This window comes from Stenella coeruleoalba (assembly GCF_951394435.1).
Source record: "Stenella coeruleoalba genome assembly, chromosome: 7".
Lineage (NCBI taxonomy): Eukaryota > Metazoa > Chordata > Mammalia > Artiodactyla > Delphinidae > Stenella > Stenella coeruleoalba.
The window spans coordinates 87,591,061-87,605,664 of NC_137153.1; the positions used below are offsets into that span (position 1 = coordinate 87,591,061).

Genomic DNA, 14,604 nt, shown 5'->3' on the forward strand with positions numbered 1-14,604 from the left:
TTTGCACTGTCTTTGCAAACTGCTTTGTGGGCCTTTGGTTAGGACAGAAAATGTTTTTAATAGTTACTATAGAAACTGGAACTTTCTTTTTTTCTTTTCTTTTTTAAAAATTTATTTAATTTATTTATTTTTGGCTGTGTTGGGTCTTCGTTGCTGCACGTGGGCTTTCTCTAGTTGCGGCGAGTGGGGGCTACTCTTTGTTGTAGTGCGCGGGCTTCTCATTGCAGTGGCTTCTCCTGTTGCAGAGCTTAGGCTCTAGGCATGCAGGCTTCAGTAGTTGTGGCTCATGGGGTCTAGAGTGCAGGTTCAGTAGTTGTGGTGCACGGGCTTAGTTGCTCCACGGCATGTGAGATCTTCCCAGCCCAGGGCTCGAACCCGTGTCCCCTGCATTGGCAAGTGGATTCTTAACCACTGCGCCACCAGGGAAGCCCGAAACTGGAACTTTCTTGATCTCCAGAAATCAAGCACCCACTTCCAAAATCCTGTGTTTTAATCTATTCACCGTGAACATTTTTCTCACATAATGATCATTTTAGAAAATGTCCAGAAAATACTTATATCCATTTATGCATGCAGAGTTTTTAAAGCTTCCTTTGAGATTTTTCTTTTAGACAAATAATTATGTTCTCCCTCTTTATATCTCTAGTCTTTTTCAAGCAAAGAAAAGCTTGCCCTGCTAGGTGATTCCTGGAGCTTCCCCAAAGAAGTCATTTTTTGTTGGCCATCATTATGAACAGAGCTCCAGATCCACAGCCACCCTCCATTTCTTTATTTGCTGTTGCTAACATAATGTTCTTTCTCACCAAATTATTTTATAATTTAGGCTTATTTTCTCTGCCACTCTTCTTTCTTGCCGTATGCTTCACAGTGGTTTACAAAGTTACTTTTTTTGCTTTCAGGACCAAATAGTTCTATATTTTTCAAGTTAACTCATACATTGTTGACCCTTGGCCTTTTCATTATTCTCTTCCAGACTCTCTCTGAGTTCAGGTCCTTTCAAAACGAAGACAGTAATTTTGGAGGAAAGTAGAGGAATTACCTCTCAACTTCTGCATATTTTATCTCTCTATGTAGAGAAATTATAGTACAAGAAGATAATGATTAGACAAGTAAATTTTTAAAAGATTACAAAGAAATGCACCAAAATGGCATCTCTGGATTAAAGGGTTGTGGATGCTTTCTCTGTTATTTTCTCTGTACTTTCCTGTATTCCCCAACTTTTCTTTAATGAGCATTTATAACTTTTATAATCAGGGAAATATCCTTTGTTCTCCTTTTTAATTAGTTATATCAGCAACTCTGTGGCACAGATCCACTTTGAGACTCACTATATTGGACTTTATATTTTATACTGAAGTCTATAAGTAATTATGGATACTTACTTTTGCTCTATATTCTAGAATTCAGTTTTGTGCCCTAAGTATACTACTTCTCACTCTGTCCCATTTTTTTATTGGTGACTTCTTTAATCTTTCAAGGTTCTGTTGACCTTAGTTTTCATCCCTCACTGTAACCTCATCTCCCACTTATCCCATCAGAATCACTACCATCAGACGCTTACAGTAAGAGTGCCAAATCCTGATAAAATATAACATCAAATCTGGCACTTAAACCTCTTAGATACACAAGTGTGTGCACATGTGCACACTCAGTCTCTAAGCCAGTGATCTCTACTCTGGAGGAATAATCTGGAGGAATAATCTCCTGTCCAGTATGACATCCACCTATAAGTACTGTGGCCAGACTTTATCTTCAGAGTATAATTGAAATGTCATATGAAACTGTCAAAAGGCCACATTATACATCTTGCTTCACCTTATCATCAAGGGCTGTCTCTTTATCACTGCAGGAACTTGAATTGGTCACACGTGACTTTTCACAAAGCTGACATGATTACTGCTCTCACTGGTCCCTGTCTCCCTTGTTGAACCTAGTTAAACTGTATTGAACAAAATAAGTATCATTGGATTTCTGGATGTTTTCCATGTTTAGAAATATAGAACTACAACCATTGAGTTTTTAGTGAGTGATTTTTTTACCTTAGTAAGGGCTCTTTAGAATGTCATATCATTAATGCATTTAAATGTCTGGCTTCCCTCTCTGCTAAGTTATTTACAGACCAATGAAAGCTCTGCATGGAGTTGCTGAATATGCAGAAATACTTTATGTTTTCCAGAACTTCAGAAGAATGGGGACTTTCCAAGGCAGTTCAAGAGGCCTCATATGGAAGCAGCAGATAAGAGGCCCCACCGTGATATGAGGAAGAGCCATGCCTCATGGAGAAGTAACACGTGGCCTCAAGAAAAGAAAGAAACCCAAAAAGAAGCCATGAACAGGACCAGCAGAGAGCGTGAGAAGCACAGGAAGGCTGACAAGTGTCATGAAGTGGATGAGGACTACCCCAGGGGCCCCAGAGTCCACTCTTCTCCTGGCACTATCAAAACCCAGAAGCCTCACAAGCCCTTTCACCACTCGTTGCATTACCACAAGCCAAGAGAAGACAGGCTGCCCAGAGAGGGCAGGAGGGTCAGGCATAAGAAAAAGGAGAGCTGTTTGGAGGATGATGGCAATGATAATTTATTTCTCATTAAGCAGAGGAAAAAAAAGTCTAAGCTATGAGTTAGCTTCTGATTTGGCTTCCCAGTGTTTGGTCTTCATGTCTACAACATCCTGGCAATATTTGTATTACCTATGATTAAATAAAATGAGGTTTTTGTTTTTGTTTTTTTAATCTCAGCCATACCTAGAGCTATTGAACAAAGTCCTTGGAGATCTCAGTTCTCTGTGTCCAACAGGTTATTAGGTAAGAAAACAAAGATAAACTCGGACTTCCCCTGTTCCAGGACGTCATTTTTATTCACTCAGTACCCTAGGGATAGGAAGAATTAATCTTTTCATACAAAAAAATTTTTTTAATATTTTGAAAAAATAAAAAAGCTCATTAAATGTATGCAGTGTATGAAAATTAAATCCTTGCAAGAAGATAAATTAATGCTAATATGAAAAATTCATCACTTTTTCAGCATTCCTTTTTTTTTTAATATCGGAAAGGATAATAACTATATATCTAAATCTGGCTTTTCTTGCTTCTGAAGCTGGTGTCAGAATCTTACTTTGGTCAGCGTATCACAGGCTGAAAATGAGGGTGTCGTCATTGAAGCACTGAAGAGACAGGGAATTGGGTTTTAGAGCAAAATACAAGTAAGGAATCCATCCAGAGTAAATGTTGAGAAACAGATTTCCTGAAACAAGTGAAAAGAGTCATCAAAAATTTTAACTTAATCACAAGGAAGTCATTTTTACCATTTTTACAGCCGTACTTGAGGAAGACTGTCCCTCAGATATTTAAGATGAATATCATCCAACTTAAAAAATTGTTTTGGGGGCTTCCCTGGTGGCACAGTGGTTGAGAGTCCGCCTGCCGATGCAGGGGACATGGGTTCGTGCCCCGGTCCGGGAAGATCCCACATGCCGCGGAGCAGCTGGGCCCATGAGCCATGGCCGCTGAGTCTGCACGTCCGGAGCCTGTGCTCTGCAACAGGAGAGGCCACAACAGTGAGAGGCCCACGTACCACAAAAAAAAAAAAAAAAAAATTGTTCTCTTGGGTTTTTTAACTACCACAGAGTTACACAGAAGTTTTTATACTTGTGAACCTTTTGTACTTATCAGAGCCTAATGTTAGAATAAGAAAAATAAAATGTCTGAAATAGAGTAAATAAATTTGTCTACTATGTAAAAAGACAATGAGAGTTTGAGTAGTGACAAAGGGTGTACTTGGGTTGGACAAGTAAGTTATAAAATCTCTATAAACTGGGGTCAAATGCCCTTACTGTGCCCAAGCACTAGCTTTATGCCAGAATAAAATGAGATGGAGTAACAAAATGTTTCTCCATGTTCTCCAACAATTGGAATCTTAAATTTGTGTTTTCCTCTTTATGAAGTACACAGTCTGCTGTATATCTGGTAGGATTAGCTCTCTTTTCTTTTGGAGGGCAAGGGAGAATCTCTCCTCTAGAATCAGACTTGGTGTCTTTAGTTTACCACCTTCCCTGTGGCTGCCCAGCTTTCAGCTAAGTGTCAAGCATTCGTTGTGTGTTGGTGGTTGGCTTCCTAACATCTACTGGGATTGTTCTGACCCTAAGGTAAGTGGGCACAGTCTTTTAATACCCTGCTAAAAGTGGCAGCCATGAAAAATGGCTTCATAGAGTGGTAAGCCTTGAGATAATTGGCATTATTTCTTAGTAGAACCTGGGACAGGTGTGGCTTATTACTGATGTGGTGTGACTAGCATTCCTTCAGATCTGAGGACCTCTGCTTTCAAGGCAGAAGTGGGATTGCCTTTCATACTTAGAAAATTGTTTGGAGGAGGGAAGAAATGAAGCTCTTCTTCTATTTGTTTCTGCACATTATCTTCTTTTTCCTCCCAAATTTTATTTTTTTTTATTAGACAAACATTTTGTTCTGGGGTATAATTTACCCTTCAGGTCCATGCATTTATATGCAGATAGGAAAGGAGGCTGAGCTACTTCACTTTGGGGCATTAGGATGATAAGGAAAGAACAGAAACACAAGAGGAGCTTCTGCTCCATTCCCTCTTCATTCCCCCTGGCACCTGGCTCTTACACCAAGTGTTCAGTTAGTCAGTCTACTCACACACTAACTTTCCATACAAGAATGGGGAGTTTAAAATATTTAGTGATTTGACAATCAAATAAGACTTTAAATGGATAAATGTGGTTAAGAGAAAAGGAGATGTCCCAAACAATAAGGATACACATAGTTGCTAAGATTGAGAAGACTCTAAACATCTTTTGCCTCTGGTCCCACTTTGATTAGAAAGAAACAGCCTGAGTAGCTCCTTTCCTGGATTCTAGCTTGATTCATGTTTGGCTTTCTTAGAGCACAGAGAAACCGTCTCCCATTTTCTCAATGGAAAGCCTTGCTTTCATGGACCATGCTACTGACAGTGCCTATTATTTCAGAACCATGCTATTAACAGTGCTTATGATCAGCTCTTTATTTTTATGTTATACAAGGAGTACATATTCTTTTTAAGGGGGAAAAATATTTTAAAAATTTTTTTCTAGTTACCATTTGTCATCATACAAAGTTATTACAATATTATTGACTGTACTCACCATACTGTACATTTCATCCCCATGACTCATTTATTTTTTAACTGGAAGTTTGTACCTTTTTTTTAAAATTGAATTATAATTGACTTACCAATTATATTAGTTTTAGGTATACAACATAATTTATAAAGTGATTCAGTATTTTATACATTACAAAATTATCACCATGGTAAGTCTACTTACCATCTGTCACCATGCAAAATTATTACAATATTATTGACTATGTTCCCTACGGTGTACATTACATCCCTGTGATTTATTTATTTTATAACTGGAAGTTTGTACCTCTTAATCTCCCTTATATATTTCATTCATTCCCCCCACCTCTCTCCCCTCTGACAATCACCAGTTTGTTCTCTATGAGTCTGTTTATGCTTTGTTATGCCTATTTCTATATTTTGTTTTTTATTCCACATATAAGTGAAATCATATGGTATTCATCTTCCTCTGTCATTTATTTCACTTAGCATGAAACCCTCTAGGTCAATCTGTATTGTTGCAAATGTCAAGATTTCATTCTTTTTTATGGCTGAGTAATATTCCACAGTGTGTGTGTGTGTGTCTGTATCACACCTTTATCCATTCGTCTATTCATGGGTACTTAGGTTGCTTCCATATCTTGGCTCTTGTAGATAATGCTACACTGAACATAGTGTTTTCAAATTAGTGTTTTTGTTTTCTTTAGAAAAATATACAAATAGGGGAATTCCCTAACGGTCTGGTGGTTAGGACCCCTCACGTTCACTGCCAAGGGCCTGGGTTCAATCCCTGGTAGAGGATCTAAGATCCCAGAAGCCACATGGTGCAGCCAAAAAAAAAAAAAAAAATCCAGAAGTGGAATTGCTGGATCATATCTATCTTCAATTTTTTAAGGAACCTCCATGCTGTTTTCCATAGGGGCTATACCAATTTACATTCCCACCAACAGTGCATGAGAGTTCCCTTTTTTCCCACATCCTTGCCAACAACTTGTTATTTCTTATCTTTCCGATGATAGCTATTGTAACAGGTGTGAGGTGATATCTCATTGTGGTCTTGATTTGCATTTCCCTAATGATTAGTGATGTTGAGCATCTTTTAATGTACCTGTTGGCCATCTGTAGGTCTTCTTTGGAAAAATGTCTATTCAGGTCCTCTGCCTATTTTTTAATCGGGTTTTTTTTTTTTATATTGAGTTGTATGAGTTCTTTCTATATTTTAGATACTAACCCCTTATCTAGTATATAATTTACAAATACCTTCTCCCAATCAGTAGGTGGCCGTTTTGTTTTGTTGATAGCTTCCTTTGCTGTGCAAAAGTTTTTTAGTTTGATGCAGTCCCACTTATTTATTTTTTGTTTTTGTTTCCCTTACTGAGAAGACATCCAAAAAAATATGGCTAAATGACAAAGAGCATGCTGCCTATGTTTTCTTCTAGAAGTTTTACAGTTTCAGGTCTTATGTTTAACTGTTTAATCTGTTTTGAGTTTAGTTTTGTATATCGTGTGAGAAAGTAGTCCAGTTTGATTCTTTTCCATGTAGCTGTTCAGTTTTCCCAACACCGTTTATTGAAGAGGCTGTCTTTTCCCCATTGTATATTCTTTCCTCCTTTATCGTAGCTTAATTGACCATGTAAATGTGGGTTCATTTATGGGCACTGTCTTCTCTTCCATTGATCTGTGTGTCTGTTTTTGTGCCAGTACTGTACTGTTTTGATCACTGTAGCTTTACAGTATAGTTTGAAATCAGTGAGCATGATACCTCCAGCTTTGTTGTTCTTTCTCAAGATGGTTTTGGCTATTTGGGGTCTTTTGTGTTTCCATATAAATTTTAAAATTATTTGTTCGAGTTCTGTGAAAAATGGCATTGGTATTTTGATAGGGATTACAATCTGTAGATTGACTTAGTTAGTATGGTCATTTTAACAATATTAATTCTTCTGATCCATGAGCACAGTATATATTTCCATTTGTTTGTGTCATCTTCAGTTTCCTTCATCAGAGTCTCAGAGTTTTCCAAGTACAAGTCTTTTACCTCCTTGGTTAGATATATTCCTAGGTATTTTATTCTTTTTGTTATAGTTTTAAATGGGATTGTTTTCTTAATTTCTCTTTCTGATAGTTCATTGTTAGTATATAGGAACACAAAAGATTTCTGTATATTAATTTGTATTTCACAACTTTATTGAATTCATTTAGTAGTTCTGATAGTTTTTTGGTGGCATTGTTAGGATTTTCTATGTATAGTATCATATCATCTGCAAACAGTAACAAATTTTACTTCTTCCTTTTCAATCTAGGTTTCTTTTACTTCTTTTTCTTGTCTAACTGCTGTGGCTAGGACTTCTGGTACTCTGTTGAATAGAAGTGGCAAGAGTGGGCATCCTTGTCTTTGTCCTGATCTTAGAGGAGATGCTTTCAGGTTTTCACTGTTGAGTATGATGTTAGCTGTGGGCTTGTCATACGTGGCCTTTATTATGTTATGTTCCCTCTATACTCACTTTGTGGAGATTCCCTGGCAGTCCAGTGGTTAGGATTCGGCACTTTCGCTGCCAGGGCCTGGATTCAGTCCCTGGTTGGGGAACTAAGATCCTGCAAGTTGTGTGACATGGCCAAAAATAGATAAATAAATAAATGTTAAATTTTGTCAAAAGCTTTTTCTGCATCTGTTATATGATTTTTATTCTTCAATTTGTTAATGTAGTGTATCACATTGATTAATCTGTGGGTGTTGAACCATGCTTGCATCTTGGCATAAATCCCACTTGATCATGATGTATGATCCTTTTAATGTACTGTTGAATTTGGTTTGCTAATATCTTTTGTTGAGGATTTTTGCATCTGTGTTCATCAGTGATATTGGCCTGTAATTTTCTTTTTATTGTAGTGTCTTTGGTTTTGGTATCAGGGTGGTGCTGGCCTCATAGAATGAGTTCAGAAGCATTTCTTCCTCTTTAGTTTGTTGGAATAGTTTGATAAGGATAGGTGTTAGCTCTTCTTTAAATGTTCGGTAGAATTCACCTGTAAAGCCATCTGATCCTGGACTTTTGTTTGTTGGGAGATTTTTGGGTTTTTCTTTGTTTTGGTTTATTTTTATTACTGATTCAATTTCATTACTGGTAATTGGTCTGTCATATTTTTTATTTCTTCCTGATTCAGTCTTGGGAGATTATATATTTCTAACAATTTATTAATTTCTTCTAGGTTGTCCATTTGATGATGTCAGTTATAACTTCTCTTTCTGATTTTATCTGTTTTTTTCTTGATGAATGTGGCTAAAGTTTATCAATTTTGTTTATCTTTCTTAGTTCCATTGATCATTTCTATTGTTTTTTTGGTCTCTGTATCATTTATTTCTGCTCTGATCTTTATTATTTCTTTTATTCTACTAACTCTGGGTTTTGTTTGTCCTTTTTCTAGTTCCTTTAAGATGTACGGTTAGGTTGTTTATTTGAGATTTTTCTTGTTTCCTGAGGTAGGCTTGTACCACTATAAACTTCCCTCTTAGAACTACTTTTGCTGCATCCCATAGATTTTTGTATCATTTTGTTTCCATTTTCATTTAACTCCAGGTATTTTTAAACTTCCTCTGATTTCTTCAGTGATCCATTGGCTGTTCAGTAGCATATTGTTTAGCCTCCACATGTTTGTGTTTTTTGCAGTTTTCTTGTAGGTGATTTTTAGTCTCATACCATTGTGGTCAGAAAAGGTGCCTGTATGACTTAAGTCTTCTTAAATTTAGTGAGACTTGTTTTGTGGCCTAGCATGTGATCTATCCTGAAGAGTGTTCTGTGTGCACTTTATTTTTTTTCCCCCACCCCCACGCCCCATGTGCACTTTAAAAGAATGTGTATTCTGCTGCTTTTGGAAGTAAAGTTTTATACATACACACGTGCACACACACATATATATCATATATATATATATCTGATCTAATGTGTCATTTAAGGCCAGTGCTTCCTTATTGATTTTCTGTCTGGATGATCTCTCCACCGATGTAAGTGGGGTGTTAAAGTCCCCTACTGTTATTGTATTATTTTCAAATTCTCCCTTTATGTTTGTTGATATTTGCTTTATATATTTAGGTGCTTCTATGTTGGGTGCATATATATTTACAATTGTATATCTTCTTGTTGGCTAGGTCTCTTTATCATTATATAGTGTTCTTCTTTGTCTCTCATTACAGTCTCAATACAGTCTATTTTGTCTGATATAAGTATTGCTACCAAAGGGGGAAAATGGTTTTAACATAAAAATCATACTTGATTCTTCTACCCAAAGATATGGTTAAAATTCTTAGTGTCTATCTGTCCAGGCTTTTTTCTATACATAAATATATTGTTTTGTAGCCTGTTTTTCCACTTAATAATGAAAATCTTTCTTTTTGATCAAACATATATCTACATCATTTTTAATGGTTACATGATATCCTATTATATAGTTATACCATAATTTATTTAATCAGCTCTCTGTTGTTGACTTTTTTGGTTGCTTCTGATTTTCATTATTAAAAAAAAAAAGAATCCCTCTACACACATCGTATCTTTTCCAGTTATTCCATATAAAACAGAACTTATGTGTCAAAAAACATGCATATATTTCATGCCAGTTTTAGTACATGTTGCAAATTACATTCCTGGCAGTGCATGAGAGTGTTCATCTCCCCACTCCCACAATAACATGGAATATTTTCATTCCTTTTTCTCTTTGCCACTCTGATGGGCAAAGAAACGTTATTTGTTAGTGCTGCAGGGAAAAGATTGATATGAGCTGTGTTTGTAAGGAGAGACAGGGTTAACAGTATACCAATAATCTGTTGATAAAAGATACAGAACGAAGCTGCTCATAGGAAACAACTGAAAATTCTTCTGCCAACAAAAGATTACGTACAAAATAATAGAATCATTCCTTCATCACTATCTTGATCCCCTGATCTTTACCATTTTGGGTGTTCACTGTTTAGAGGGTAGTGCTGGCATCTAGTGAGTAGAGACCAGGAATGTTGCTAGAATCCTACAATGCACAAGACAGTCTCCTACAACAAAGAATTAACCAGCCCAAAATATTAGTAGTGCTGAGGTTGAGAAACCCTAATTGAAGCCCCAACCCCTTTCTCAAAAGGAATTCTCACTAGAAGAAGTGGGTGCAGGTTGCCTTCCACATCTGACAGGATGTACCCTTATCTTGTAAAGCTTAGACATTCATCAGACTGTGCTGGTGTTTGAGAGTTTGGTGGGGTATGTCCCACTCATCTGAAATAAGGGCCTCTAGTTTCATGGCATGAATATCTACAGACCATTTGGTCCCCTTTGTGGTGGGACAAGGCTACTGGCCGCTCAGCCAGCTGAGGGGAATTACTTACTGGTATAACCAGGAGGCATGGATACAAATGCTAGAGCACCAGTCTGGGGTGTTAGCTGTGTCGCAATAAATAGAGAATTGTGGTGTGAGAACAAAGGGAGTAAATTGAGGCAGGGGGCAGTGTGGTGGGCAGGGTTGGAGACTATCTAATGGAACATTTGATTGGTTAAGAATGTCAGTAGGGGGCTTCCCTGGTGGTGCAGTGGTTAAGAAGCCGCCTGCCAGTGCAGGGGACACGGGTTTAAGCCCTGGTCCGGGAAGATCGCACATGCCGTGGAGCAGTTAAGCCCATGGGCCACAGCTACTGAGCCTGCGCTCTAGAGCCTGTGTGCCACAACTACTGAAACCCACGTGCTTAGAGCCCGTGCTCCGCAACATGAGAAGCCACTGCAGTGAGAAGCTCGCGCACCACAAGGAAGAGTAACCCCCATTCTCCCCAACTAGAGAAAGCCCACATGCAGCAACAAAGACCCAGCGCAGCAAAAAATAAAGAAATTTATTTTTTAAAGAAAGAATGTCAGTAGGTTGTAGACACCAGGACCCAAGTCCAGCACAGGCCCCTAGGGGTGACTTATTAACATTTCAAAAAGTACCAACCATTGGAAGACATGCAGTGCCTGTCATGCAGAGAATCACTTCATGTGATGAAGCTGTTTCAGAGTTGTGCTATCCAGAGAGAACAACTTAAGTTTCAGGTGCATTTAATGTATGTTTAATGTATATGATGGACATCGTATTGGGTTGGCCACAAGTTCCTTTGGTTTTTAAGTAAAACTAAAAGCCACATTTTTCATTTTAACCAAGAACCTTATTGAACAGTGTTTTCACCGATTTGTTCCACTACTTTCTGCCATTTTTCAGGCAACTTCATAATTCCATCTTACCAAAACTTTTTATCCTTTTGAGCAAAGAACTGTTCCAAGGGCCTTTTACAGTCTTCCAGGGAATTGAAATTTTTTCTGTTAAGAGAATTTTGTAAAGAGCAAAATAAATGGAAAACCGAATGTCTTGTGTATACATACCCGTCCTAACAATTGTGAAATAAATCAGCTTTTAAAGTGATTTACTGGGAAATGTTTCCAATAAAACACAGTAAGGGAGTGGGGAAGTGGGACAGGGAAGAGAAGAGAAAGAATCCAAACTGGATTCCTTATCAAATCAGGGTCCCACAGAGGGTAGCTCTCAGAATCCCAAGGGAACACTAGAGACAGCAGGGGCCACACCTCAAAGTTGCCCTGATCAGGGGTAAAGGATATGTGTGTCTATATCATTTTTTGTCTTGTTTTAAATCAGCCATTGTTTAAGAGCTGCTCCAGGAGCCTTTCCCAATCAACTCTGGCTCTAGACAAAAGTGGGTTTGGGCAGTGAGAAGGAGCCTCCTGACAGAGACACAGGAATATGAATGAAAAACATCATCTATAACCGTAAACTCAGAACAGCCCTTACCACAAAAGAATATTTGGCAGTCATACATCAAAAATTTTTTTAAATTTTTGAATGCAGAAAATACAACTTCATTTTGATGTACTATATGTACTCATTTTCTCAATAAGAGTTTATCAGCTTGTGGTACCCATATATGACAGTGCAAAATGAAAGAGCCCAGAATATCAAATTTATTGCAGCATATATCATAAGTCTTTATCAAAAGTAGTTTCAGAAATTTCTACTTCCAGCCAACACTGGAGTAACAGGGATCAGATTTACCCTCCATCCTGAAATAATGTAAAAATATATGGGAAGGGCTTCCCTGGTGGCACATTGGTTGAGAGTCCGCGTGCCGATGCAGGGAACACGGGTTCGTGCCCCGGTCCGGGAAGATCCCACATGCCGCGGAGCGGCTGGGCCCGTGAGCCATGGCCGCTGAGCCTGCGCGTCCGGAGCCTGTGCTCCACAACGGGAGAGGCCACAACAGTGAGAGGCCCGCGTACCGCAAAAAATAAAAAAATTAATTTTAAAAAAAAGTAAAAAATATATATATATGTGAAGCAGTTTTCAAGGCATTGAACATAGACAAGGAAGAACAATGAACTTTGAAAGATGGCCTTCTGACTGCCCCAGCTGACTGCATGGAGGGTTTCCCAATTGTGGAGCAAGGAGGGGAAACCCAAGAAGAGCCTCACTGAGGAAACAGAGCTGGGAGCCTGGAGAAGCCAAAATAGCTAGAGTTTGCAGGTTGGATTACCAGAAAGGAGAGAGCTGCATAGAGAGAGAGCCCAGAGATCTATGTGCAGAGGGTCCCCAGCTAAGTACTGGTCAGTGCATATGTGTGAGGAAACCACCTGAAAGGATTAGAGGGAACTGTATCTGGAGCTCACACAAGGCCAAGAATAGTTTCTGTTCTCACCAGTCAGAGTGGAAAACCTCATAGTTCATGCAGCAGTGACTACAGTACTCAGAAGAGTTTTTGGTCTAAACTTGGTCTAAACTTTTCTCTGGTTCTGCCTAACTAGCTTAAAAACAAGACCTGAGAGAGTCAGAGTGTTTCCAAATAACTTCACCAATTCCAAGAACAAAGCTCAGGATTATTTATAGGAATAAAAAAATATGCAGCACCCAATAAGGTCAAATTGACAATGGAATTACTGCAAAAAATGCAAATTATAGTAACAGAAGATCCATGGTTGCCTGGAGGTGGGGATGATTGGGTAGGGCAGGAAGATTACAAAGGGACACAAGGAAACTTGGGGGTGGTGAATACCTTCATTATCTTGATTGAGGGATAGTTTCACAGATGTATATATATGTCAAAACAAAAGTCTAATTTCATTCGTAATCTACTGGAAACATTTTAATGTTTTTTCACTGAATTGGGAATATTCTGGAAATAAAAAAGAAGGGCAAGGCCAAGGATCAGTAGTCCGCAGGCCATCCTCAGTTTTGTTTCCTGCTTTGCCCATGGGGGTGCTAAGAAGGAGACTGATCACAAGGCACATGTCCAACTTTTGGGGCCTGGGGGAGGGCAGTAGCTGACCTCTCAGGCCTAAGTGGTAGGAAAGGTATCTAAGAGGCATGCTGGTGAAAATCTGCACCAGCATTCGGGGACCATGGCCCAGAGGCTGATGTCTAACTTCCTGCCCTAACATTTAAAGCCTTCCCAGCTTATCTTCTGCAGTTTTTCACTCCTCTTTCTCCTCTGCCTCCTTCACCCTTCCAGACCCATTGGATAAATGATTAGGTCATGCTTTACCTATGCTGTTGCCTCCTTCCAGAATATCCTATTCCACTTTTATGACCACCACAGACAACATTAATCCTTTGGTATTCTTATTGCTTTTTGAGTTATTTAGTCAACAGATGTTTGCCATGGACCCTTTTTGTGCCGGTAGTAGTATTGATTAAGGTTGACTTTACTAAGAAATCTCAAGGCTCAGGGACTAACAAGCAATTGAAGAGACAAACACAAAAATGACTCTGTCATACAGGTGAGGAGCGCAGGGATGGATATGGGTCGTCCTGTCAAGGAGAGTCAAGGGGACTGGGCAGGACCTCTCTTGCCCAGGACTTCCAATGGGTGTTCATAACAGAATAAAAAATTTCCAGCATAACGAAAGGGAAGAGCCCTTCAAGGAGAAGGAATCTTGTCAGTAAAGGCATGGAGATATGAAAAAGCAAGGATGTAGCCCATACTCATTTCCTGGGGCACAAACTAGATGACTTAAAACAATAGAATTTGTTCTTTCACAGTCCTGGAGGCCTGAAGTCCAACGTCAAGATGTCAGTAGAGTTGGTTCCTTTTTTTTTTAATTTTTTAAAAATTGAAGTATAGTTGATTTATAATACTATATTAGTTTCTGGTATACAACAGTGATTCAAAATTTTTATAGATTATACTCTATTTAAAGTTATTATAAAATATTTGCCATATTCTCTGTGATGTAAAATATATCCTTGTAGCTTACTTATTTTATACATAGTAGTTTGTACCTCTTAATCCCCTTCCCTATTTTGCTCCTCCCCCATTCCCTCTCCCCACTGGTAACCACTAGTTTGTTCTCTGTATCTGTGGGTCTGCTGCTTTTTTGTTATGATCACTAGTTTGTTGTATTTTTTAGATTCCACATATAAGTGATATCATACAGTATTTGTCTTTCTCTGTCTGACTTATTTCACTTAGCATAATGCCCTC

The 14,604-nt window shown here is 38.4% G+C and overlaps 1 protein-coding gene across 6 annotated transcripts in view; it reads left to right on the plus strand.

Moving 5' to 3' along the window:
* ZCCHC7 (zinc finger CCHC-type containing 7) overlaps positions 1–14,604 on the plus strand; it is a 298,518-nt gene that overhangs the window by 235,333 nt on the left and 48,581 nt on the right. For 5 of the 6 annotated variants that reach the window (XM_079926882.1, XM_079926878.1, XM_079926880.1 and 2 more), the window contains exon 9: positions 2,177–7,351. The exons of the other annotated variant lie outside the window; for it this stretch is intronic. In XM_079926882.1, coding sequence (XP_079783008.1) covers positions 2,177–2,619 — 443 coding nt within the window. In that variant the 3' untranslated portion in view covers positions 2,620–7,351. Of the gene's footprint in view, positions 1–2,176; positions 7,352–14,604 lie in introns of those variants that run through there. 6 annotated transcript variants of the gene reach the window in all.